The sequence below is a fragment of the Aquarana catesbeiana genome, linkage group LG09, assembly GCF_042186555.1.
Source record: "Aquarana catesbeiana isolate 2022-GZ linkage group LG09, ASM4218655v1, whole genome shotgun sequence".
Classification (NCBI taxonomy): Eukaryota; Metazoa; Chordata; class Amphibia; order Anura; family Ranidae; genus Aquarana; species Aquarana catesbeiana.
In genome coordinates, this window is record NC_133332.1 from 46,525,575 (window position 1) to 46,552,893 (window position 27,319).

Here is a 27,319-nt window from a genome sequence, read left to right on the forward strand (position 1 = left end):
GTTTAGAGGCAGGGGAGTTTACAGTGCCAGTAGAAGCGACCTTTCAGCAGCAAAAAACGCTTGACGTCTGTATATGAGGCTAAACGTGTATTAATGCTAAGTGCGTTTAGTGCTTGATTATTAATTAAATTCAATGGCCACAATAAATTATTATTTATGAAATTATATAATATCCACTTGTCTAAACGTTTTACACGCGTTTACAAGCATCAAGCATTTTTTCTGCCAAAATGCTCCTGCCAGGAGGAACAGCGTCTATGACAGATAGCAAAATGTCTGGTGTGCATAAGGCCTTAAAGGATAAGTGGACTTTAATAAATAAATGCTCATTTTTTGCAGGAAAAAAAAAATGTGCATTTATTTTGTTTTTGAACCTGCGGGTCTGTAAGAGTATTTATGTGCCCGTACATGTTGTACGGGCAAGAAAATATGCTGACAGGAAATAGCAATGAACTACCACGGCGCTCCACACCGTGGTAGTTCATTGAGAACTACAGGCTGACATCTGCAAAAGTTGTTGGGGCTTGTAGTTCATTTCTACACATTGCTGTGTGAATGAATGAAGCGGCCGTGATGGCGGAGCCCCAAACGGCTGCGCTGATTTTAAAAACTGACAGCTAGTACGGTGAACTTCTCCCCATCCTGCGGTCATGAGTGTGTTGGGCGGGGGGGATTGGGCAATGGCTGCAGCATTGGGAACATATTACATGTTGAGGGTGTTTAAGGTGAACTTATCTTTTAACATTCAGTGGATGTAATTCTAGGAAAACTGTCAGAGACTGCAGACATTTAAAGGGAGATGGCCAGAGAATATAAGTATGCTACATAAGATAGTCCGAGATGGTAGAGATGCTAAAGGAGTTGTTGAAGACTGGCAACATGCTTTAAGAGACAGTCATAGATTGAAGACACATTATACCAGACTGATAGAGATCTCTGATGGGGTTCAGTGGTGATAAACTTTCTTGAGATAGAGGGTCCTAAGTGCAGGCCTGACTTCACCAAAGGGGGCCAAATAGATTATTCAGTAACTGTAAGGCTTCATGTACATGGGACATTTTTACAAACTCTCCAGAACAATTTAACTTGACAGATAGTAACGCACGTTTAAAACGTCCGTTTTGCCGCATTTGCATGCCACGTTTATCTGCATTTTGCATTTAGAAGCGTATTTTTAAACCGCTTCAGCCCCGGAAAATTTGGCTGCTGAATGACCAGGCCATTTTTTGCGACTCAGCACTGCGTCGTTTTAACTGACAAGTGCACGGTCATACAACGTTGTACCCAAACGAAATTGATGTCCTTTTTTTCCCCCACAAATAGAGCTTTCTTTTGGTGGTATTTGATCATCTCTGCGGTTTTTATTTTTTGCACTATAAACAAAAAAATATCGACAATTTTGAAAAAAAAACACAATATTTTGTACTTTTTGCTATAATAAATATCCCTCCCTTTTTTTTTTTTAAAAAAAAAAAAGCTATTTTTTCCCTCAGTTTAGGCCGATATGTATTCTTCTACAAATTTTTGGTAATAAAAATCACAAAAAGCATATATTGATTGGTTTGCGCAAAAGTTATAGCATCTACAAAATAGGGGATAGATTTAAAGCATTTTTATTATTTTTTTTTTACTAGTAATGGCGGCGATCTGCAATTTTTATCAGGACTGCGACATTATGGCGGACACATCGGACACTTGACACATTTTTGGGACCATTGCCATTTATACAGCGATCAGTGTTATAAAAATGCACTGATTACTGTGTAAACACTAGGGGGCGATCAAGGGGTTAAGTGTGTCCTAGCGAGTGATTCTGACTGTGGGGGGGGGGGGTGGGCTACCTAGGACATGGCAGCGATCACTGCTTCCGATGACAGGGAGCAGTAGATCTCTGTCATGTCACTAGGCAGAACTGGAAAATGCCTTGTTTACATAGACATCTCCCCGTTCTGCAGCTCCGTGACACGATCGTCGGGACACCGGCGGACATCGAGTCCGCAGGTACAGTCACGCTTTACGCAGCGGGTGCGTGCGCCCGCTAGCCCCGTCAATTAAAGGTGACGTACAGGTATGCCCATTTGCCCACCGCTGCCATTGTGTCGACGTATATCGACGTGCAGAGGTCAGCAAGTGGTTAAAAAAAATGTTGTTTTTTTCAAAATAGCCAAAAATGAAAAACGCCTGTAAACGAAACACGGCTAAATGCGAGTTACCGCGTTTAGTGCTTGAAATACCTGTAAACTCAGCTTCTGAATGCATTTTTTTGCGTTCCAAAAAAAGCCTCTAATCTCTAACGACTATAAACGACCCTGTGTACATGTACTGATAAGATAACAGAGGAGAATTCAGGGGCAGTTGAAATGAACTCCCAACTGCTCCTAAATGTCCGTTTACCAGCAGCAGTGTACATGAGGCCTAATGCTACAGCAAACTGAGATTGCAGACATGAAAAAGGAGATGGTCAGAGACTAGAGACATGCTACAAGAGATAGTCAGAGATGCTATAGGAGTTGTTGGAGACTGGTGATATGTTTTAGGACACAGTTACAGACTGGACAACATACATCTATGCCAGTATACCACGGATCAACCAGTACCATCCGAAAATTAAATTGCGGAACGATCACATCACAACATACAAAGTGTAACTTTTCAGAGTTGTGCAGGACCCCTTCACCAGGCATCTCATTCCTGAGATAGACCATGGACTGTGGGATATGCAGTGTACATTGGGCAGTTTACATGACCGCAAGGAACATGCACTGCTTGTTTCAAACAAAGGGAAGTGAGGGGCGAAAAGGAGAGGTTAAGAAATGTATCCATAAAAAGTAGATTACAAGGCCAACAGTAGTGCGTGGAAATGGAGAAATCCCTTGAGGGGTGGGACTATTGCGGCACTGGTAGATTAAAGTCAAAGAGGTAGTAAGAATTGTAAAAATATAAAAATTTATTACAAACTGTACATATACAAAACATCAAGTGAAAATGGTGTAGGACAACCATACATAGATTAGATACATACTAACGCATTTCGGGATTCCTTCAGGAGGTGTCTTCAATATACAGTACATACAACTTTCCAAACAACTGACTCAGGACTATCTTCAGTCTGGACTATGTCGGTGCAGTGATTTTCTGCACTATGCAGTGATCCCACTGATCCAAGTTCCCATTTGGGGTTACATGCATCTTCTTTCATCTCTTCAGACCGCATCCTGGGGGAATCTCTGCGGGCCTGTTCCGAGTGTTAACATCGGGCTGGGTGTCAGGGAATAACAACGCATGGCCTGCTGATGCATGTTCTTAAAGCGTAGTTCCACCCAAAAATGGAACTTCCGCTTTTCCGGTTCCTCCCCCCCTTCGGTGTCACATTTGGCACCTTTCAGGGTGGAGCAAATACCTGTATAATACAGGTATTTTGCTCCCACTTCCGGGCACAGATACCCCAGCCACCTGCGGGTATCTATGCCACTTCCCCCCCCCGCTGTCTTCTGGGAGACACACAGGTCCCAGAACACAGGAGGGACCAATGGAATAGCGCAGCACGAGTTGCGCATGTGCAGTAGGGAACCAGGAAGTGAAGCTGCAAGGCTTCACTTCCTGATTCCCTTACCGAAGATGGCGGCAGCAGCACCCGAGAGCCGAGGGATAGATCGGCTTCGGGTGCCGACATCGCGGGCGCTCTGGACAGGTAAGTGTCCTTATTTTAAAAGTCAGCAGCTACAGTATTTGTAGCTGCTGACTTAAAAAAAAAAAAAAAAAAAAAAAAAAAAAAGTTGTATGTACTGTATATTGAAGACACCTCTGAAGAGGGAGTCCCGAAACACGTTAGTTGTCTGTATCCAATCTTTCCAATATTCATGTATGGTTGTCATACACCATTTTCACTTGATGTTTTGTATAAGTACAGTTTGTATTGATATTTTTACAATTTTTGCTACCTCTGACTTTAATCTACCAATGCCGCTATAGTCCCACCTCCATGAGGGATTTCTCCATTTCCATTTATTAGGGATGATGGCACTCATCTATTGCAGCCATATTCCACATTTCCAAAAGTAGTGCATGCGTATGGATTATTTTTGGAAACTAAAGATATCATTTAGACTCCATGCACACTATAAACCAAAAAAAATGACAAAAAAATGCTGGATGAAAAACACTCATAATATTGTTTTTGTGCCAGCTTTTAGCAGCAGTTTTGGAGCTTTCAGCTTTTTTTCTGCTGGCAAATCGCTCCCAAGAATGCAAAAAGAAGAGGACACATAGGATAACAGTTTGCTTCTAGAAGCAGAAAAAAAAATGCTCAAAAGCTGCTGCTTTTTTTTTATAAGCTACTGTGCATGGAGTCTTAGTGTCACTTTATGTGAGATTGAAACACATCAGTGGGAGGAGCCTCAGCCAGGAATGCTTTGAACTCCAGCTTCACTAATAGCATTGCGTTCAGAGTTCAGCTTCTAATTCCCATTACAGCTTTCTTAAAGCGGAGTTCCATCCAAAAATGGAACTTCTGGTTTTTGGAATCCTCCCCCCTCTGGTGTCACATTTGGCACCTTTCAGGGGAGGAGGGGGAGCAGATACCGGTCTAATCGCCCCTGGACCATCTGCATGTCCAAAACTTGACAGATATCGTCAAATATTAGGCCCCTTTCACACAATCGGCCGGCTTGGATCCGCCTGTCTGTTTTTCAGGTGGATCAGAGCGGGCCACCCATTTGACCTCTATGGGCAGGCGAGTGTCAGCAGAGATGTTTCCACCCACCTGCCATCCGATCCGATAAGATCCACTCAAAATAGACGGATGGCAAAACTTTCGCCACCCGTCCAGCAGATCGGATGAAAACGGACAGGTTGTCTGTTTTCATCCGATCTCCCCATAGAGAACATCAGGGCTCTCTGCACAGTGAGTGAAGACGGACCTGTCATCCGCCTGCTCAGTGGGGATCAATGGAGCGATCCCCCGCTGAGCTAGCAGAGTCCGTCCAACGGATCCACCCCGTGTGAAAGGGGCCTTATAGAGCCATTCATTACAAATGGCATACAACTGTTTCAGGTTTGTTGGTTCTCATTAGTGCAGTATATGGAAACCATGGCTTCTATGAAGCAGCACTTATGGACTGAAAATAAGAGACAAATGTAGGGGGCTCTCTCCATTCCCCTGTAGCCGCTGCTGGCTGACATTGGGGATCATGTGACCAGACTGGAGCAGATTGAAAATAGGTAAGTATATACATCTTCTTTACACAAGTTAATCAGCATAGGTGTCAGGAGGACGGAGGGAGATTTTTTTAAAGACTAGTGTGGTTTTAGCTGGAATTCTACTTTAAAGTTCCCTGGCAAAGTCCTACAAATACCTTTTGATTCTGCCAGTGAATCCACTTACTGCAGCTTCCTGTGATGGGGTGGCAACAATGCTGCACCGCTCCTGAATTCAGGGCAGAGTTGCCACTCTCTTGTAGGCTGCGCATGCTTTCACTACAGGCATGAATATTAGCATTGTCACTGCTGATTCACAAGCCTGTCAATCAGCGACTGGCCACACCTAGTCCTGCCCACTGCTTTCTGTATTGGCAGAATTCATGCTTAAAGTGTTACTAAACCCACAACAGTAAAATCAGTCTGTATATGCAGTAAAGCATGCTTGTTATACTCACTGTGGACCCTAAGGGGTTAATCGTCCACATTGTGTAAAAAAGCTGTTTGATCCTGTCTTCTCTGATCCTCCCCTTCTTTTACTGTTCCTAATCCATCTCCTGATAGTACAGAGCCTTGAAGACACTCTTACGCATGCTCAGTTTTGTGTGTATTGCTGTTTTTTTTTTTTGGGAGTGTGCATGTGATCAGCACAGGGCCAATCAGCACTGTCCACAAAGAGGGTCAGGGGTCATGCAGCCTCATAAGACAGTCAGAGGAGAATGAAAGCTCCTCCTACAAGCTTTAACCAGACACTGATAGAAGTCACAAGACTGCTTATATACTGCTGATGAGGAAAGGTATTTAGCAGTTTATATTTACTAAAATAATTGCATTTCCATGTTCTGTGTACTGTGGGAGACCAGATATACTGAATGCAGGGTCCTGGGTTTAGTAACACTTTAAAGCGGAGTTCCACTCATAAAATTAATTTTGCATTATTCATCTGCATTAAATACAATTAACAACATTTGGAAACATTTTTTTTTTACTCACCTTTTCAGGTCTGTTGTTAGGGTGTCCCTCGTAATCTGCCTCTTCCTCTCCACGGAGCCTGACGTCATTTCCCTCGGCGCCCGTGCTCGCTAGTGCTCCTGGGAGATGTCTGTCATCATTTCTCAGGAGTCACTGGGCAGCACAAAGGGGGCGGACACTTCTGACGACGACGCCCGTTGTGATGGCAACGTCAGAAGTGTACGGCGCTGCGCCGTACATACTGCGCATGCGCGAGAACGGGCAGGGCATGCTGGTCGCTTAGCTGCACCAGAGCCCAGAAGATAGTGCTTGTGGGCTTCACATGCCTACAAGCAAGATGGTAATAGACAAACAAAAATATAAGAGATCTTTATCAATTAAATCGTCAATCGAGCACTGTTTAAACAGAGACATGTCAGTGCTTGTAACAACTTTATAAATATTAAGATATTCATCCTAAAAAAAAAAAATGTTTCCATAGTTGGAACGCCACTTTAAGTAACCAGAAGTCAGTGAGATAGAAGAATGTGATTGGTTGTTTTAGGATACTGCACTGGGTGCCATCCTCCCTTTGGGCTGCATATAAATAAGCCTGAAGGCGTGTTTCCATTGATTAACCCCATAAGTTCCCATTACTCCCATCTGACCTCTACACCCAGCTCTTCCAGGCTATTCGTCCTGTGAAGTCCCTCTGTCTTGTCTGCCTTGGGTTTCTGTTTTATTTTGGCTTCATCTTCATCCTCACTGGAGTCTGCCAGCGTGAAATCTTCCAGAGTCCCCAGCAGATTGGCAAGAGAAAGAACCCCTGGGGGCTTCAATCCATCTGTCAAGGTAAAAGGTAGGTGGCTAAAGCTTATTACATCACTCACTGCTATTCCTAACAAAGCGTTATTACTGTTGTGTACCGCCCACTAAAAAAAAAAAAAAAAAATCAGATATTAGATCCTATTTTCTAACACAATGCTTCTCAACTCCAGGTGCCCCAACAGGTCATGTTTTCAGGATTTCCCTCAGATGAAACTGCTGGGGTAATTACTAAGGATGCGAAACTGATCAAATCACCTGTGAGAAACATTGTTCTAACATACAGAAGAGAATCACAGCACATGAGCTCAACGAAAATCAATCAACCCTGATGTACTGAAGGCCTCATATTTTGAGGCCTGAGGACAGGACAGTACAAATATCCCACAAATGACCCCTTTTTGGAAAGTAGAAAGTCTGAGGTATTTAGTAGGAGGCATGGTGAGTTTTTTGAAGTTGTATTTTTTTGACACAATTATTTGAAAAATGAAGAAATGTAAAAAAATATATATATATTTTTCACAATTTTTTTTGTCATTGTCACCAGTACAGTACAGTTTTATCATATAACGAGTGTGGCGGTGATCAGGGACACTGACTGGTGACAGTATGTAAAAATAAAAAAAAAATAAAAATAATAATTTAATTTATTTTTTTTTCTAAACAGTGTGACCAGAGCAATATAATGTAGGTAAAACTGTACTACTCTGGGGAAGGGATCAGGGTTTTTTTTTGTTATGTTTTTTTTTTTTTTACACATTATGATTGTTTATACCAAAGAATTTCACAGGTATAAGCAACCATTTTTACTGAATGAAACCGATTCATTCAGTGTTTTATTATGATTAGCCGTGATTGGCCACAGCTAATCACATGGTACAGATGGGGTGTGATTGGCCTTGTCTGTACCATGTGATCACTGTGACCAATCACAGCTAGTAACACAATTGTACGCAATGGATGCAAATGAATGCAAGCCATCCATTGTTTACAATTGTCATATGATCTGCTGGGGTCACAGCGAACACATGGTACCGGCAGCAGGCTGGTACACTGATCAGTAAAGGACACAGCCGGTGACAGATCGCAGTGAGGTTCTGCGGCTGCGATCCAAGAGGATGTCCATATGACGTCCACCTGAAACAGCAGGGTCGTCATTTTGCTATAGGCCGGGTGGGAACTGGTTAATCTCCTGTAAAGGTCTCAAAACAGGGCAAGTGAACAGATGACCTCACCAATCTACTGCTCCTCCTTCACTGTCCAAGGCAGGGAGTGGAAGATGATACCAATAGATTTCCTAAAGCCGAACTCTAGGTTTATTGTTACTTTAAATAGTTTGATTTGGCCAAGCTGGCCCAAAAATAAAACTATTACTCTTACTAATCGATTCAATCACTGTGAGCTACAACATAGTACACGTGTTGTGTTTCAGCAGTGGTATGGAGATTTTCTGTCTGTTGTTGGAACAAAAATGAGTCAGGCTGACTGCTTCTCAGCCATTCACAGAAAACCTTGTATTTTTTTAATGAGCACAAGTCTTCCTTGATTGGCTATCACAATCTCCACCTCAGCCAATCAGAAGAGGCCTTCTATTCATTCATAAAATACAAGGCTTCCTGTAAATGGTTGAGCAGCGCTCACCCCTATTCGTTTTTGTTCCAGCAGCAGACGGAAAATCCCTATACCGCTGCCAGAACACAGCATGTATACTGTAGTGGATGCTAGATACAGTTTATATTGTGTTGACAGTGGCCACATCGATTAGTAAAGGAAATGGTTAGTTTGAGCCAGCTTGTCCCAAACAAGCTATTTAGAGTGAAAGAAAATCTGAGGTTTGGTTTTAAATAATGAAAAAAAAATTATTTCGATTCAACGTTAACAGAGTAAGGAGTGCCATCCTCCTGGCTGTGCTGTGTGGCAGAGCTGTGTAAATCTCAGGACAGACCAGACAGAAATACAAATCTATTGACAGGCAAACAGCTCATATATATATATATACACACACACACACACACACACACACACACACACACACACAATGGGGATGGAAAGTATTCAGACCCCCTTAAAGTTTTCACTCTTTGTTATATTGCAGCCATTTGCTAAAATCATTTAAGTTTTTTTCCTCATTAATGTACACACAGCACCCCATATTGACAGAAAAACACAGAATTGTTGACATTTTTGCAGATTTATTAAAAAAGAAAAACTGAAATATCACATGGTCCTAAGTATTCAGACCCTTTGCTGTGACACTCATATATTTAACTCAGGTGCTGTCCATTTCTTCTGATCATCCTTGAGATGGTTCTACACCTTCATTTGAGTCCAGCTGTGTTTGATTATACTGATTGGACTTGATTAGGAAAGCCACACACCTGTCTATATAAGACCTTACAGCTCACAGTGCATGTCAGAGCAAATGAGAATCATGAGGTCAAAAGGAACTGCCTGAAGAGCTCAGAGACAGAATTGTGGCAAGGCACAGATCTGGCCAAGGTTACGAGCACAGTGGCCTCCATAATCCTTAAATGGAAGATGTTTGGGACGACCAGAACCCTTCCTAGAGCTGGCCGTCCGGCCAAACTGAGCTATCGGGGGAGGAGAGCCTTGGTGAGAGAGGTAAAGAAGAACTCAAAGATCACTGTGGCTGAGCCTGTCCACCAACGTTTACCATCCAACCTGACAGAACTGGAGAGGATCTGCAAGGAGGAATGGCAGAGGATCCCCAAATCCAGGTGTGAAAAACTTGTTGCATCTTTCCCAAAAAGACTCATGGCTGTATTAGATCAAAAGGGTGCTTCTACTAAATACTGAGCAAAGGGTCTGAATACTTAGGACCATGTGATATTTCAGTTTTTCTTTTTTAATAAATCTGCAAAAATGTCAACAATTCTGTGTTTTTCTGTCAATATGGGGTGCTCTGTGTACATTAATGAGGAAAAAATGAACTTAAATGATTTTAGCAAATGGCTGCAATATAACAAAGCGTGAAAAATTAAAGGGGGTCTGAACACTTTCCGTCCTCACTGTATATATATAATATCTCATTTGTGTATTATAAAGCCTTTAACTGTACTGCTTAATGAAACCTCTATAAACAAACATATTATTCATAACCCCCGATTACCCAATTGCTTGAAATTCATTCCATTTTTCCATCCAGGGGGAGCAGATAAGAGATCTGTTTTAAGAAAAGAGAGATGTTTAGTTTATTTTCTCCGGTATACACCTACACATGAACAGGACTCACGGTTCCACCTATTAAAATGTAGGCATACAGAACACTGTGATTTGTTATGATAAAAACTGAACTATGTTTATCTCAATTGCTTAGTCTTCGCTAAATACTGAAATATTTCACATAATCCAATAATATTCTATATGTGCCAAAAACAGACATGAATTTACTTTGTTCTGTTTTGTAGCCTGAGACCAACACACAGAAGAGCCCATTTACTAAAACTGGAGAGTGCAAAATCTGGTGCAGCTGTGCATGATAGCCAATCAGCTTCTAACTTCAGCTGTATATATTCAAATATATATGAGTCAAAGCTTAAATTGAACAAGCTGAAGTTAGAAGCTGATAAACTGTGTATGTGTAATAATATATTATATATATAAAAATTAAGTTGAGGTTAGAAGCCAATTGGCTACCCTGCACAGCTCCACCAGATATATATCTATTATACACACACACACACAAATAATCATTTAATAAAAGATACTCCCATGAAAGAATTCTCGGAGCACTACAGAATTTTAACAGAAAGCACAACATTAGAGTGGAAGTAAAGGCCAATCTTAACCAACTCGAAACCTACTTGAAGCCCCATTCTAAGCCTAATCTATCTAGTCCTGTAAAGAAAAGGTCGCTATACTTGCCTATTTTGAAGCCGCTTCAGTCTGGTCTCCAGCGGCTCCTTCTGTGTTCAGGAGAAAGCAGACAACGGCTGGGAAGCGATGTCATCCATAGAGTTACTATGGGGCTTCCAAAGTTGGCTGTCTCTCCTGCACACTGAAGCCACCTCGGACAGCTCAGCGTGGGACAAGACCGGAGCAGGTGCAAAATAGGCAAGTATAGCACTCTTTTCTTTACAGGGCTAGAAAGATTAGGCTTAGAATGTGGGTGGGAGTAGGTTTAGAGTTAATTAGGTTTTTTTTTTTTCCCTTTACTTCCACTTTAAAAAACGGAGTTCCGCCGAAAAAAAAATAAAATTAAAAAGTCAGCAGCTACAAAAAGTGTAGCTGCTGACTTTTAATAATCAGACACTCACCTGTCCCACAGTCCAGCGATGCGGCCATACAAAGCCCCGCTCCTATCTCCCTCCTCTCCACGGTGCCAGCATTCTTACTGCGGGCGCCCGGCTGTGGCTTCCCAGCCAGGCAAGCACTGTGCAATGCGCGAGCTGCGCTGTGAATGGCCGGGCAAACTTCTGGGACCTGTGACGTGTCCCAGAAGATTGCAGGGACAGAGGGGGGAAGAGGTGAACTTCCTTCCGGTGCCGTGGAGCCCCGGGGAGGAAGTGTGAGCTGGAAGCCTCTAAAAAGAGGGTATCCGCTCACCCCCCAAAAAAATTACATGCCAAATGTGGGATGTCAGGGGGTCAGCATCACTTAAAGCGGACATTCCATTTTTGGGTGGAACTCCGCTTTAAGTGTTTCCTGTAAGAAACTCTAGGGCAGGGATATGCAATTAGCGGACCTCCAGCTGTTGCAGAACTACACGTCCCATGAGGCATAGCAAGACTCTGACAGTCACAAGCATGACACCCAGAGGCAGAGGCATGATGAGACTTGCAGTTTGGCAACAGCTGGAGGTCCGCTAATTGCATATCCCTGCTCTAGGGGTTATTTACAAAAAGTGGAGAGTGCAAAATCTGGTGCAACTCTGCATAGTAACCAATCAGCTTCCAGGTTTTATTGGCAAAGCTTAACTGAACAAGCTGAAGTTAGAAGCTGATTGGCTACCATGCACAGCTGCACCAGATTCAGAGTGCACCAGTTTTAGTAAATCTCCCCCACAAATCTCTAAATAATAGTTTAAAAGTTCAGACACACCATACTGGAAAACAACATGGTCTAGAGAAGTATTCTTTTAAATTTTTTTTTTTTACAATGGAGGAATCCTTAAAATAATCAGAGAACCCCTGCTAAAAGTTATTATATATCTCCAGCGTATGGTATAATAGCATGAACAGAAAATTGTAGATATAAAAATAAAGGATAAAGGAATGTGGCACTCAAGGCAGATTGCTTTTTTTAAATCCAGTCTTCTATAAAACAGTATTACTTTGAGTAAAAATGTTGAATACAAGTATTACAAATAATTAACAGAAAAGAAATGCAGATAGTGAAAATTGTAACATGCCTGAGAAATGCCCCTTTTCACCTGTGATCGTTCAGAGACTGACGTTGGGCAGTATGTGCAGAAGCAAAGAGCAAATGATGTGACAGCAGGCAGCATGTGCAGGAGAGCAATGCAGAGGGTATGACAGTGGGCAGCATGTGCAGGAGAGGAATGCAGAGGGTATGACAGTAGGCAGTATGTGCAGGAGAGGAATGCAGAGGGCATGACAGTGGGCAGTATGTCTAGGAGAGGAATGCAGAGGGCATGACAGTGGGCAGTATGTGCAGGAGAGGAATGCAGAGGGCATGACAGTGGGCAGTATGTGCAGGAGAGGAATGCAGAGGGCATGACAGTGGGCAGTATGTACAGGCGAGGAATGCAGAGGGCATGACAGTGGGCAGTATGTGCAGGAGAGGAATGCAGAGGGTATGACAGTGGGCAGTATGTACAGGCGAGGAATGCAGAGGGCATGACAGTGGGCAGTATGTACAGGCGAGGAATGCAGAGGGCATGACAGTGGTAGTGGGCAGTATATTCGGAAGAGGAAAGCAGAGGGTATGGCAGCAGGCAGTATGTGTAGAAAATGGGTGCAGAGGTTATGATAGTGGGCATTGTGTGCAGAGGAAGACCATGGAGGCTATAACAGTGGGCATAATGTGCAGAAAGAGCACTGAGAGGGTCTCACAGTGGGCTAATATCAGAAGGAAGGAGTGCAGCAGGTATGACAGTAGGCATTATGTGCAAGGAAGGAGTGTGGAGGGCAAGGTCCTGGGTAATATGCTCAAGAAGGGGTGTGGAGGGTACAACAGTGGGCAGGATATTAGTGACTGCACTTACTGCTAATCAGCATTCCCATGAATACTGGATCAGCCTACACGATGGCCGCCATTCTCTTGTATAGGCTCCATGGTAAATGTTTTTTTTTTTTTTTTTTTTTAAAGTACCTTTTTCAAAGTCCAGGGCTTCATCCTCTTCACTGATGGCCTTCATTTGTTCAAGAGTGGGTTCATCCATTCCACCTATAAAGAAATTAATAGCATAGATTAAAAAGTGGTTTCCATAGGGCACAGTCATATATTAGAATAAAAATTAGCGGACGATTTATATAAAAAAGGTGGACAAAAATGTTGCACATAGTGACCAACACAATACCTTCCTTCATATTCACAGAGAACAAAAATAAAATATGATTGGTCACTATGGGCAGCAGACAACTGCTTTTGCTTGCATATGCAAATGGTTAGTTTTTTTTTTTTTACCCTAAACATCCCATGTAATGTATATTAAGCATCCAAAACAAAGGTATATATTTTTCAATCACAGTCAGATGGATTCTTATTTTAAATCCTGATCTGATTAAAAAACATTTATGGAAGATAACGATTGGTTGCTCAAAAAAAAAAGACATAATACCTGTGGCTTTGCCAATTTACCTGGCCAAAAAGGGAAGTTGGAAGTGCTGCCCTTGACGGACTGAGAAGGGGGACCCGGAGGTCGTCGTAGAGACAGAGAATTCTGTGCTGAGAGACCAATGTGGTTTGCAGAGGCCTGGCAAGAAAGAAAAGGGTCAGACGGTGTATGGGGCTTCACAAATAAACCGACAGCTCTGATCTGAGTCAGCATTTAACACCTCAGTTTGTTTTCATGACACCGCACAGACAAAAGGAACTGTGGACTCTTGCATGCAATGACGGGGCCCTATACCTCCCACTGACACCAATGACGGGGCCCTATACCTCCCACTGACACCAATGACGGGGCCCTATACCTCCCACTGACACCAATGACGGTGCCCTATACCTCCCACTGACACCAATGACGGGGCCCTATACCTCCCACTGACACCAATGACGGGGCCCTATACCTCCCACTGACACCAATGACGGGGCCCTATACCTCCCACTGACACCAATGACGGGGCCCTATACCTCCCACTGACACCAATGACGGTGCCCTATACCTCCCACTGACACCAATGACGGGGCCCTATACCTCCCACTGACACCAATGACGGGGCCCTATACCTCCCACTGACACCAATGACGGGGCCCTATACCTCCCACTGACACCAATGACGGGGCCCTATACCTCCCACTGACACCAATGACGGGGCCCTATACCTCCCACTGACACCAATGACGGGGCCCTACACCTCCCACTGACACCAATGACGGGGCCCTATACCTCCCACTGACACCAATGACGGGGCCCTATACCTCCTAGACACCAATGACGTGGCACTATACCTCCCACTGACACGAATAATATGGAACTGTTCCTCCCACTAACACCAACAAGGGGGCACTATTCCTCCCACTGACACCAATGACGGGATCCTATACCTCCCACTGACACCAATGATGGGGCACTATTCCTCCCACTGACACCAATAACGTGGCACTATACCTCCCACTGACACAAATGATATGGAACTGTTCCTCCCACTTAAACCAACAATGGTGCACAATTCCTCCCACTGACCCCACGAAAGGGGCACTATTCTTTCCACTAATACCAATGATGGGGCACTATTCCTTACATGTACTGTATACTACCAATCAGGCACAATTCCTCCCACTGACACCCACGATGGGGTATTATCCTTCTACTGACACCAATGATAGGGCACTATTCCTTCCATTGCTACCAGCAATAGTACACTTTTCAATCCACTGATACCAACAATGGGGCATTACCTCTCCCCATGACACAAAAAATGGGACACAATCTCTGCCACTGACACCAAAAATGGCACACTATTCCTCCAACTAACACCAAGGATGGGGAACAATTCCTCCAACCTATACCAATGATGGGGCACTATTCCTTCTATTAGTACCAACAATTCCTCCTACTAAAACAAACAATGGGGCATTCTCTCCCAATAACACAAATAATGGGGCATTATTACTCCCAATGATACCAACAATAAGCCCTATTCTTTCCATGGACACCGAACATGACACACACAATGGGGCATTGTTCCTTCCAATGTCAACAACGATTGGGCACCATTTCTTTCACTGACACCAACAATGGGGATTAATTCCTCCCCCTGGCACCAAGGATGGGGCAATATTCCTTCCTCTGATACCATTGATGGGGCACTATTCCTCCCAATGACACTAACAAAGTGCCACAAGTCTCTCCACTGAGAGACCCCAACAAGGGGTCATAATTATAGATCATTTTCACTCCAAATGGCCACAAGTTGATCCTACGGATGCAGAAGCATTTTCTACTCCCACTGGCCACACTCTGGCCTCCAAACTGAATCAGGTACATATAGCAATCAACAGCAATAAAGGATATAAAATCCCTTTGTGTGCGCCAAATGCCTTTACAGACCAAGCTATTACCTTGTAAAAGTAGTGGTGACATTATTACTGTGGTTTATATACAGGTAGACACATAACCTATGCAGGCAGTAGAGCTGTGGGAGGGACCCAGCAGGCCACACCCACTACAGGCTGCCTGCAGAAAACTACAAGAGGGGGTGGAGACCAGACCAGTCACCCTGCACAAGAAAAGAGAGCAGCAGGGAGCGGTCTTTTTTAGTCTTTTTTACAGGAAGCTCCTGCACAGAGGCAAGCAAGGAGGTACGAATACACAAATGACAAGAATACACATGCCCGTTTTATTTAGACATCCTTATCCCGGAGTTCAGCTTTAATCGGAAGTGAACAGGTCCTTAGTTTAGAAAATCTGAAGGCCCCTGGTATAATAATATCCAGAAACCTTTTTCTATATGCTGTGTTCCACTGTCTGTATCTCACCTCGCTGATTCTACGCAGTTCTCCGGTAGCAGAGTTACGCTCCATGCTGATATCAGTCTGCGGAGCACTGAGGTCCATGTGGAACAGGGAGCTGACATCCTTGGTACGAGGCCAGGACCTGGAGGCGCAGGAACGGACACGGAACTTTACTGGCTAAAAGCATAAATACAGTTTATTCCTGCTAAAACATCTTACAATAATATCTATTTTGTGCTGCTGGTGGGTGAATATATTGCACAAGTCATGTCATGGCGCACTGTTGAGAAATTGGCATATGCTTGTGTTTCAGCCTCATTGAAGAGAACTTGGACACCTGCCAGGTGGCAGAGACATGACAATGATCATGTGGCTTTGACGCACCTTTACAGGTCAGCAGTCAATCATGTGCTTTCCAGGACTGCTTTCTACAGCTTCAGATGCTGGAAAGAGGAGGTCACTTGAGGCAGCAAATCAGAGTCTTACAGGGCTGTATTTATATATATATATATATATATATATATATATATATATATATATATATATATACATACATACACACACTTTGATTGTTCGAGTGTTGGGACGCATTGCAATACTTGGATAAACTGGGCCACACTTACGTGGATATTTTCAAAATACCTGCAAATCTCTGTTAGCGATGATGGACTCTTATGACTTACGTGGTAAAAAATAACTCAATTGTCACAGCTGATGCTTAAAGGTTGTAAACCCTCTGGGTTTTTCACCTTAATGCATTCTATGCATTAAGGTGAAAAACCTTTTGTGCTGCTGCAGTTCCCCAGAGCCCCCCTTTTACTTACCTGAGCCCGTTCCTTCCAGCGACAGGAACGAGCGCAGCAGCTCCAGCTGCTGTCTCGGGTTCTCATTGGACAGATTGATAGCAGCAGGAGCCATTGGCAATCCAGTGACACGGGAGTCGGGGGGAGGGACAGAGTCCTGCTGTCTGTGTCAATGGCAGCAGCGGCTCTCCCTGGGGGCACTCGAGAAGAGGAGGATCGGGGCCACTCTGTACAAAACCCTTGCACAGAGGTGGTAAGTATAGATATGTTTGTTATTTAAAAAAAAAAAAAGGAACAAAGGTTTACAATCACTTTAAAGTATTTCTAAGGCCAAAACACTTTCTTTAGTTTTGGCTGGAGTGTAGATGGATTAGAACCCCTGTCAGGTTTTTATAGCTGTCTGTGCCCCCGTTAGGTAGATTTACCCTATTTGTCCTGTTTACCATTATAATTGAGAGTAAAGGTTAAAAACAAAAAAAAAACAAAAAACACATTTTGAGTTGTGCCCAGAACAGGACTTGCAACAGGTTCTATCTAGTAGACCCCTGAATTCTACACTACACTCCACTGAAGCTAATGAAGCACAAATCATAATCCATTAGCTTCTTCCTTGGCCACAGTGGCTGGGAAAAGTGACAGCCAGATCTACAGGTGACGTAATGTCACTTCCAGGTTAGATAGTTACATAGTAGTTGAGGTTGAAAAAGATACACGTTCATTCTATGTGTGTGATTATATGTCAGTATTACATTGTATATCCCTGTATGTTGTGGTCGTTCAGGTGCTTATCTAATAGTTTCTTGAAGCTATCAATGCCCCCCGCTGAGACCACCGCCTGTGGAAGGGAATTCCACATCCTTGCCGCTCTTACAGTAAAGAACCCTCTACTTAGTTTAAGGTTAGACCTCTTTTCTTCTAATTTTAATGAGTGGCCACGTGTCTTGTTAAAACTCCCTTCCGCAAAAAAGTTTTATCCCTATTGTGGGGTCACCAGTACGGTTTTTGTAAATTGAAATCATATCCCCTCTCAAGCGTCTCTTCTCCAGAGAGAATAAGTTCAGTGCTCACAACCTTTCCTCATAATTAAGATCCTCCAGACCCTTTATTAGCTTAGTTGCCATTCTTTGTACTCGCTTCATTTCCAGTACAGTTCCTTCCTGAGGACTGGTGCCCAGAACTGGACAGCATACTCCAGGTGCGGCCAGACCAGAGTCTTGTAGAGCGGGAGAATTATCGTTTTATCTCTGGAGTTGATCCCCTTTTAATGCATGCCAATATTCTGTTTGCTTTGTTAGCAGCAGCTTGGCATTGCATGCCATTGCTGAGCCTATCATCCACTAGGACCCCCAGGTCCTTTTCCATCCTAGATTCCCCCAGAGGTTCTCCCCCCAGTGTATAGATTGCATTCATTTTTTGCCACCCAAATGCATTATTTTACATTTTTCTACATTGAACCTCATTTGCCATGTAGTCGCCCACCCCATTAATTTGTTCAGGTCTTTTTGCAAGGTTTCCACATCCTGCGGAGAAGTTATTTCCCTGCTTAGCTTAGTATCGTCTGCAAATACAGAGATTGAACTGTTTATCCCATCCTCCAGGTCGTTTATAAACAAATTAAATAGGATTGGTCCCAGCACAGAACCCTGGGGTTCTTACTTGATAAGGGAGATCAGCAAACAGAAGTTTGTTCGTCTCCAACCATATCAAACAATGATGACATACAAAACAGGAGGAGGCCTGAGAATAGGCCTTTACACCTACCCCCCCACCAAGCAGAAGCATTCCTAGCATAGACAGTACAAATTTGGTTGCAGAAAAGAAATTTGCACGATTCCTCTATCGAAACAGTCAGTGTTGACAGGGGATCCCTCCTTGCTTTGTGCACTGGTGCGCAGTCATGTTGGAATAGGAAGGGGCCATCCCTAAAGTTGCTCCCACAAAGTTTGGACCATTTAATTGTCCAAAATGTCTTGGTATCCTGACGCCTTAAGGGTTCCCTTCACTGGAACTAAGGGGCCAAGCCCAACCCCTGAAAAACAACCCCACACCATAATCCCCCCTCCACCAAATGATTTGGACCGGTGCACAAAGCAAGGTCCATAAAGACATGGATGAGCAAGTTTGGGGTGGAGGAACTTGACTGGCCTGCACAGAGCCCTGACCTCAACCCGATAGAACACCTTTGAGATGAATTAGAGCAGAGAATGAGAGCCAGGACTTCTTATTCACAAATGCGCTTCTTGAAGAATCGTCAAACATTCCCATAGACACACTCCTAAACCTTGTGGACAGCCTTCCCAGAAGAGTTGAAGCTGTTATAGCTGGAAAGGGTGGGCCAACTCTACGGACTAATGCCCCGAACACACGGTCGGACATTGATCGGACATTCCGACAACAAAATCCATGGATTTTTTCCGATGGATGTTGGCTCAAACTTGTCTTGCATACACACGGTCACACAAAGTTGTCGGAAAATCCGATCGTTTTAAACGCGGTGACGTAAAACACGTACGTCGGGACTATAAACGGGGCAGTGGCCAATAGCTTTCATCTCTTTATTTATTCTGAGCATGCGTGGCACCTTGTCCGTCGGATTTGTGTACACACAATCGGAATTTCCGACAACGGATTTTGTCGGAAAATTTTATCTCCTGCTCTCTAACTTTGTGTGTCAGAAAATCCGATGGAAAATGTCCGATGGAGCCCACACACGGTCGGAATATCCGACAACACGCTCCGATCGGACATTTTCCATCGGAAAATCCGACCGTGTGTACGGGGCATTAGACTGGGATGCCATTAAAGGTTCATGTGCGTGTAAAGGCAGGCGTCCCAATACTTTTGGCAAAATATTGTATGTTCTGGATGCCTTTCCTCAAGATCCAACTCCACTTGCAGGTGCTGTTCCCATTTTAGCACATATCATTGTTTAGAAGAAGAGGACATTAGCATACAGTAAATTGCTGATATCAAACCATATTATTTGTTGCATGTTCTATATACAGATTCAAAGGCAGTCTGACAAGCAATAGCCCCTAATCGTTGTACCAACTGTAAGAAATGAAGTACCGTATTTTTCAGACCATAAGACACACTTTTTTCCCCCAAAAAATATGGAGGAAAATGTCTCTGAGTCTTATGGTGCGAATATACGACAGGCACCACCCCCTCGTGCTGCTGTCGGCACCGCCCCCGCCCCCTGCGCCGCCGCTATGCTAATACCGGAAGAGAGGCAGGCGAGCAGAGGACAGACATCCCAGACCCCCGCGAGCGCCGGGCGATCTCCTGGCTGGGCCTGACACCTGCTGAGATAGAAGACAGAGCAGCCCGAGTGATGGCACAGGTCAGGCTGCATTTATGGCAATGGTCAGGCTGCATTTCATGGGCAAAAAGACGAAACAAAAAATACTCTTGCGCACTGGTGTGTTGGCTAAAAAGTCCCAAGAGTTCAAGAAGGACTATGGATTTCGGCTTTGCTGCTCTCAAAGGATGGGATTGTCCTAGTGTTAAAAGAAAAGAAGAAAAAAGAGAGCGCACCAGCCTAGTGCATTATCCTTGACAGGTTTATTTAATTAAAAACAAGATAAAAACTACTCACAAAAGTCGAAGAAAAAAATCGCATAGTAATCGCACAGAGGCGATTATTCCAGTGGTAGCAGTTTTCCAGGTCCCAGGAAGGAGGCATACGGACTACTGCTGGCTAACGCGTTTCGAAGGTTACCCTTCTTCATCAGAGCCTTAGTAGTGTTGATCTCATTGATGCATTTCATGGGCACTGGTAAATACTTCAATACACCATTTGGTTCAGAATATTTTTTTTCTTGTTTTCCTCCTCTAAATCCTAGGTGCGTCTTATGGTCAGGTGCGTCTTATAGAGTGAAAAATACGGTAGTTGTGTGTAATGATAGACCTCCATGTCGGAGAGTTGGTGTCTCTCCCCTAATAACTGGAGCGAAAGAACCTCTCCCACACACACACGTCCGCTATGCACTGAAATCCTTTATTTGTCCACCATCTGAAGGACACAGGGGTGAGACCCGGGGTGAACAAATTGGGCCATTCATTTTTAACTTCACAGGAAGGAAAGGCTACTTTCACCGGCCATTAGGGAAGCCCATCATCACACACAGTATGGTCTTTACCTGTGGCTCCGGTCAAAATCATGGACAGAAAGCCATTCCGGGTCACTAAGGTATTTCTGGATCACTTCAGAAGACAGATCCACGTCGTATGGAGGTAAACCATTCGGAATCTGGAACAGAAGGCAGGAAAGGATCAGAATGATGTTATTAGGGAATGAAAATCTGATACAGAACTGGACCTACTGTAGATAACGGGAAAGAAGGACCATTCGATGGCAGAGGTTTTGTGATCAGTTCCAGTCGCCCTGCTATGCCAACTTCCAGGATGGAAAACGGGAGATCCAGTGGATCTCCAGCTGGAAGATCTGTTAGTGGGAAAAAAGAGAAGTTTAAAAAGCAACAAACCCATCAGCACATGTAACATAATGAACACAACTTCCATATTGTGTCCTATTAACAGAAACCAGTATTGAGGGAATTTCAAGGCTTTCCTTCAGCAAAGCACCTCAATGCAGGAGGACATGTGCGTTATGTCTGTGTGTTACCCCACACAAATGTATGAATGGGCCCAAAATTCCTTCTTTTATTATTAATTTATATTTTTAATGTATGTAGAAGTGCCAAGGAGACATCCATAGAGATAGAGGTAAAGTCTGAAAATGGGAAGGAATTATGGAAAGAGATGCTGTGTTATCAGTTATGGTGGTCCAACAACTTCATCTTCCTGCAGACAACAAATGAAAACTGGCTGCTACTGCAGACTTTTCCTGAAAAAGCCAATTGCCTGGCTGTCATGCATCTACTGTGGCTTCACTACGTTGTGTCACTGACTCAGAACAAGAACCTTCAAAGTCTTATCGCAATCAGTGCTGGGACATCAGGTGTTTGTTTATTTATTGGGAATTACCCTTTTTACTGCCAAAGCTTTTTTTTTTTTGTGCACATTTTAACTACTTCAATACCGGGAACGTTCACCCCCTTCCTGCCCAATTTTCAGCTTTCAGAGCTGTCACACTTTGAATGACAATTGAGAGGTCATGCAACACTGTACCCATATAAAATTTCTATAATTTTTTTGAGACACATAGAGATTTCATTTGGTGGTATTTAATCGCCAATTTTTTTTTGTTAAATAAACGGAAAAGACCGATAATTAAAAAAAAAAAATAAATAAAATAAAGTTTTTCTTGGTTTATTATAAAATTCTACAAATAAGTAATTTTTCTTCTTCACCAATGTGCGCTGATGAGGCTGCACTGATGGACACTGATAGGGCTGCACTGATCAGTGTAAACGATGTGCTGACAATCTTACAGGTTATCAGCTTTCCTTTCCTCCCACAGACACTGCGTGGGAGGAAAGGACTACCGATGACCACCAAGTCTGTTCACATTGTGATCCGCTGTGATTGGACACGGCTAATCACATGGTAAAGGACCGCTGTGATTGGCCCTTTACCCCGATCAGCTGTGTCGGAAGGACACAATGGTTACCTCATCCCTTTAAACCCGAACACATATGAATTACACAGGTTCTGTGGCTGATTAAGGTGGTAATTAAACTCACTTGGTGCCTTATCTGCATTAAAACAGCCTCAGAACCTGTGTAATTCATATGTGTTCGAGTTTAAAGGGATGAGGTGGCAACCCTGGTCACAGCGCGCACCCGATGCACGCCGCTGGAGGCAGGGATCTGGGAGGATGTCCAAATAAATAACTAACCAACTACTCTATCTCCACAAGTCAATTGCCTAATTTAAAGTCCCACATTCCTTTCTTATTTACCTGAATTAGGGATGGAGGTACATTTATTGTGCCTCATTTAAAGTCCGGAACTCCCCCCTTTTTATTGATCTGGGAGGATGTCTATAGACACCCTCCCAAAACTGGACGACTGCGCTGTAGCCATCTTTCAGTTTTAGCATGGTCAAAAAAATCATTTTAGGCCTGAAGACTACTTAAAATCATATAATATATTATAATCATATATACACACATACATAACTTTTCATGTGACAACACTGAAGAAATGACACTTTGCTACAATGTAAAGTAGTGAGTGTACAGCTTGTATAACAGTGTAAATTTGCTGTCCTCTCAAAATAACTCAACACACAGCCATTAATGTCTAAACCGCTGGCAACAAAAGTGAGTACACCCCTAAGTGAAAATGTCCAAATTGGGCCCAAAGTGTCAATATTTTGTGTGGCCACCATTATTTTCCAGCACTGCCTTACCAGAGCTTCACAGGTTTGCCACAGGAGTCCTGTTCCACTCCTCCAGGTACGATTCCTCCCACTGATACCAACAATGAGACACTATTCCTCCTAATGACACCAATGATGGGACACTATTCCTTCCACTGCCATCAATGATGGGACACTATTCCTCCCACTGACACCAATGATGGGACACTATTCCTTCCACTGCCATCAATGATGGGACACTATTCCTCCCACTGACACCAATGATGGGGCATGATTCCTCCCACTAACATCTATGATGGGGCACAATTCCCCCTCCTAATTTACTATGTACTTTTTTTACGCAAGCTGACCACCCAGCCCAAGGCATTTTCTGCTCACACTGGCCACAGTCTAATCCTCCTAACGTTTGAAGGACAGTAAACTGGCTCTTTATTTAGAAGTCCCTTGTTAAAAGAAACAGAAGTTTATTAAAAAAAAAAAAAAAAAAAAAAAGTCTCACCTAGTTTATTCATTGTAGAGGGTGGATTCTCATTGGAGAAGACAAGTGGGGTTCATTAGAAGGTGCTGCAATGATAACAAAAACAATAAGTAAATAAATAAATGCTTTCACATAGGTAACCTTCAATGCATCTTTTTATAGAATCACACAGACTGTGAATGACGGTAAGGCTTGGTTCACACCAGTGCAACTTTAAAGTGACTTTTTACACTCTAAGGAATTCGAATCGCAAGAAAGTGGTGCAGGAACCTTTTTAAAAGATGCTGCGACTTTAGTCGCATCGATTGGAATGAGTGCTATTGAAAAAAATGGGTTTGCGAATTGTCATGCGACTTCATGTGTCGCACTAGTGTGAACCGAGCCTAAGGCTGCATACACATGGATACAGTTGCCCGTAAACACTCTGCATATATCCTAGAGCTCCGTACAGCCGCCAATAGACATGAATAGATGAACCCAGCCGTACGCAGCTATGTGCATAAAGTAGCACACATGTGCACGCAGCCTTGTAATAACACAAATTGTAATACAAATTCAGAACAATCTTCTACCATAATGGCTCAGTGGAGAAATTTAGCATATGAAGTTTTTATACATTACAGAGATATTAAAGCTTCTTTTTTTTAGATAACAAACATGTCATACTTACCTGCTCTGTGTAATAGTTTTGCACAGAGCAGCTCCGATCCTCTTCTTTGCGGGTCCCCCGCCGGTGCTCCTGACTCCTCCCCCTCAAGAAAGTCACTTGCCCTGGGGACACCGCTGCATGCTCGCTCCTGAGCCACTGCTCTATGCGTCCATAGGACACATAGAGCCACAGCTCGGCCCCGCCCCAGCTCTCTCCTCATTGGCTCGCTGGCTGTGATTGACAGCAACAAGGAGAGAGAGTCCCAGGACAGCCGAGGCTACTGTGAACATTGCTGGATCAGAGGGAGCTCAGGTAAGGATTGGGGGGGGCTACTGCTGCATACAAGTTTTTTATCTTTATGCATGAACATAAAAAACCTTCAGCCTTTAAAACCACTTTAAACTCTCAGCTTTTTTTAAAGTGGTTGTAAAGGCTGAAGGTGTTACTAGGCTCAGCACGGGCGCCATTCACAGAATTTTTATTAAATGCAAAGTGTCCCCTGATTGGGCAAGGTGAGGAGGCAGGGAAGTGACATCACAATCTCCACCTCATTCAATCAGAGAATGCCTTGCAAAGGCAAGTTCTGTGAATGGCAATCGTGCTGAGCAAGCGACCCCCCTGTGATCACTATGCAGCAAGGCAGCCGCTCACCGTGGGACCCGGAAGACATCAGAGATCACTGTAGAAGTTGTGACCACTACAGGGATTTCCAGCTTCCATGGGGATCCCACAGGTATGGAACATTCATACATTGAGCCAAGCTGGAGCAACTAAATCTGCTATAAGTTCAGCTTTAATAAATCCAAGCACACATCATGCAGCAAAACAGACTCCATGCAGTAAGAATTGTAATAAACATCTCTCTGATACCTTTCTGAAGAAGTAGTGCCAGCAGTGTGTTAGTACAGAAGGGGGAACAGACATGGATGACAAGCAAGGGCCGTGACGTCATGTGTGGCGGAAGCAATCCTTCCAGCACTATGTCTCCAAGCAGAGTGATAGGAGAGGAGACATATTTGAAATGATTAATACATAGGCTAAACATATATTTGTCTACAACAAAATGGCCGACGCTAAGCAAACCAGCGACGGCGTTGTAAAACACAATAGAGCGCTGTGTGTCCCTAGTGCTGAGACAGAGCCGGGCCGAGCGTAGGCGCTGATTGGCTGTGCGGCGTGAGCATTTCCTCTATTGGTTGGCGGAAGTTCCATTCGAACGACGTGTTAGAGAACAAAGAACGTCAGCTTGGTTGGCAACGTTTCCTCTCTCCAGGAGAGATGAATTCCTGGTGGAGAAGATGCACTGTTTTATATAAAGGTGATTTGTTATCTCCTGTTTCTTGTGAAATACCAGAGTTATCTCTTTAAAATTTATAAGTGGGTGAAGGAAGCCAAGTTTAATTGCTATTGCTGAAAAAAGCAATATTTCCGCGCATATTTCTCCCTGGGACGTCTCTCATACACCTAAACTGAGCGCGTGCGTTACAGTCTGATTATACGACTTCATTTAGATTAGTGATGTCAAGCGAAGGTGCATATCATTTACATGGAGTAATCACTTGGCAATTCTTTAACTTTTTTTCTAAAAATCTGCATTTTTTTCTCTATAAATTACTTTTTAAAGCTTTAAAATATTTAAGGGCTGGTTCACACCACAAAATCGCACTCCAGATCTGTTCCGCATGTGTCTCTGCATGTGCGTTTCTAACACTTCTTTACACATTTTTATTCGTTTCTCGGATACATTCCAGATGCTTTTTTTTCCGTTTTTGTTTTGTTTTTTTTCACTGTACTGTGCCTTTTTGATGCATTCTAGTACGTTTTTTATACATTTTTCCATGTTGCAGTACAGTTCAGTGCAGAAAAAATGCAGCATGTTCTACTTATTTTTTTTTTGGGGACTGGAACTGACCGCACTGGTGTGAACCATGTCACTGGAAACGATATAACCTACTTTCCATGTGTTTTTGATGCCAAAAAAAAAAAAAACACACTGGACTGCATGTGGTGTGAACTGGCCCTAAAAAAATGTATTTTTTTCTGAAAACCGAGGTGCTGGAGAATAAAGTGATGGTAGTTGCAATTTTTTTTTATGTTGCATGATATTTGCGCAGGTTTTTTACCTTCATGCATGAAGGTAAAAAAAACCCTTCAGTGTGCAGCTCCCCCCCCCCCACAGCCCCCCTAAGGTTACTTTCACACTAGGGTGGGTGGGGGGGGCCTTAGCGGGCGATAAAGCACAGCTGCTGTTATAGAGGCGCTTTTCAGCTGCTAGCGAGTCGCTTTTAACCCCCACTAGTGGTCGAATAAAGGGTTAAAAGCGCCCCCAAAGCGCCGCTGCCGAAGCTCTTTGTAGGCACTTCGGAAGCGGTGCCCATTGATTTCAATGGCAGCGGTGGTGGAAGGAGCGGTGTGTACAGCGCTCCCGCACCGCTCAAAAGTTGCGCATTGCAGGCGCTATTTTTAGCCCAAAAACGCCCCAGTGTGAAAGGGGTCTTATACTTACCTAAGTCCGATCTCGATCCAGCAACGTGCACAAGACCTAAGGCTCTCCCAGGTCTCTTCCTCCTGATTGGCCTAGATGCAGAAGCAGGAGCCATTGGGAGTGAGCTCGGCTCGCTTCGAGGACACTCGGCAAGGGATAGGGGCCCAGAGCGCCGGCAGGGGACTAAGAAGAGAATATAGGCTGCTCTGTGCAAAACCATTACACAGAGCAGGTAAGTATTTAAAATTTACAAATGCAGCCATTTAGAATTTGGATTAAAGGTTTACCACTGCAAAAAACACCTCTTGAAAGATAAAAAGTGCATTTTATACACAACATTATAGATCAGACCAAAATGAGGGACAAATGAGCGGGAATGAGGGACAGAGGGACATTGCTCCAAATCAGGGACAGTCCCTCGAAATCAGGGACAATTGGGAGCTATGCATTAGTACCACTAGGTGCATCATCCAGCCCTGTCTAGCTGCAGCAGCTTTCAGCCTCTCATAGAGTCTTACAGGCTGCCGGAATCAGGGCTGGAC

The 27,319-nt window shown here is 43.6% G+C and overlaps 1 protein-coding gene across 1 annotated transcript in view; it reads right to left on the reverse strand.

The window, feature by feature from the left end:
* SKIC2 (SKI2 subunit of superkiller complex) overlaps positions 1 to 25,279 on the reverse strand; it is a 98,154-nt gene extending 72,875 nt beyond the window's left edge. The window contains exons 1-9 of the mRNA XM_073598429.1: positions 25,163 to 25,279; positions 23,665 to 23,729; positions 21,203 to 21,324; positions 21,020 to 21,129; positions 16,099 to 16,216; positions 13,756 to 13,870; positions 13,267 to 13,341; positions 10,103 to 10,156; positions 6,816 to 6,991 (exon numbers count right to left, since the gene is read on the reverse strand). Of these exons, the coding sequence (XP_073454530.1) occupies positions 6,816 to 6,991; positions 10,103 to 10,156; positions 13,267 to 13,341; positions 13,756 to 13,870; positions 16,099 to 16,216; positions 21,020 to 21,129; positions 21,203 to 21,324; positions 23,665 to 23,677 (783 nt within the window). The 5' untranslated portion in view covers positions 23,678 to 23,729; positions 25,163 to 25,279. The remainder of the gene's footprint in view (positions 1 to 6,815; positions 6,992 to 10,102; positions 10,157 to 13,266; positions 13,342 to 13,755; positions 13,871 to 16,098; positions 16,217 to 21,019; positions 21,130 to 21,202; positions 21,325 to 23,664; positions 23,730 to 25,162) is intronic.
* Between the last annotated feature and the right edge of the window lie 2,040 nt (positions 25,280 to 27,319).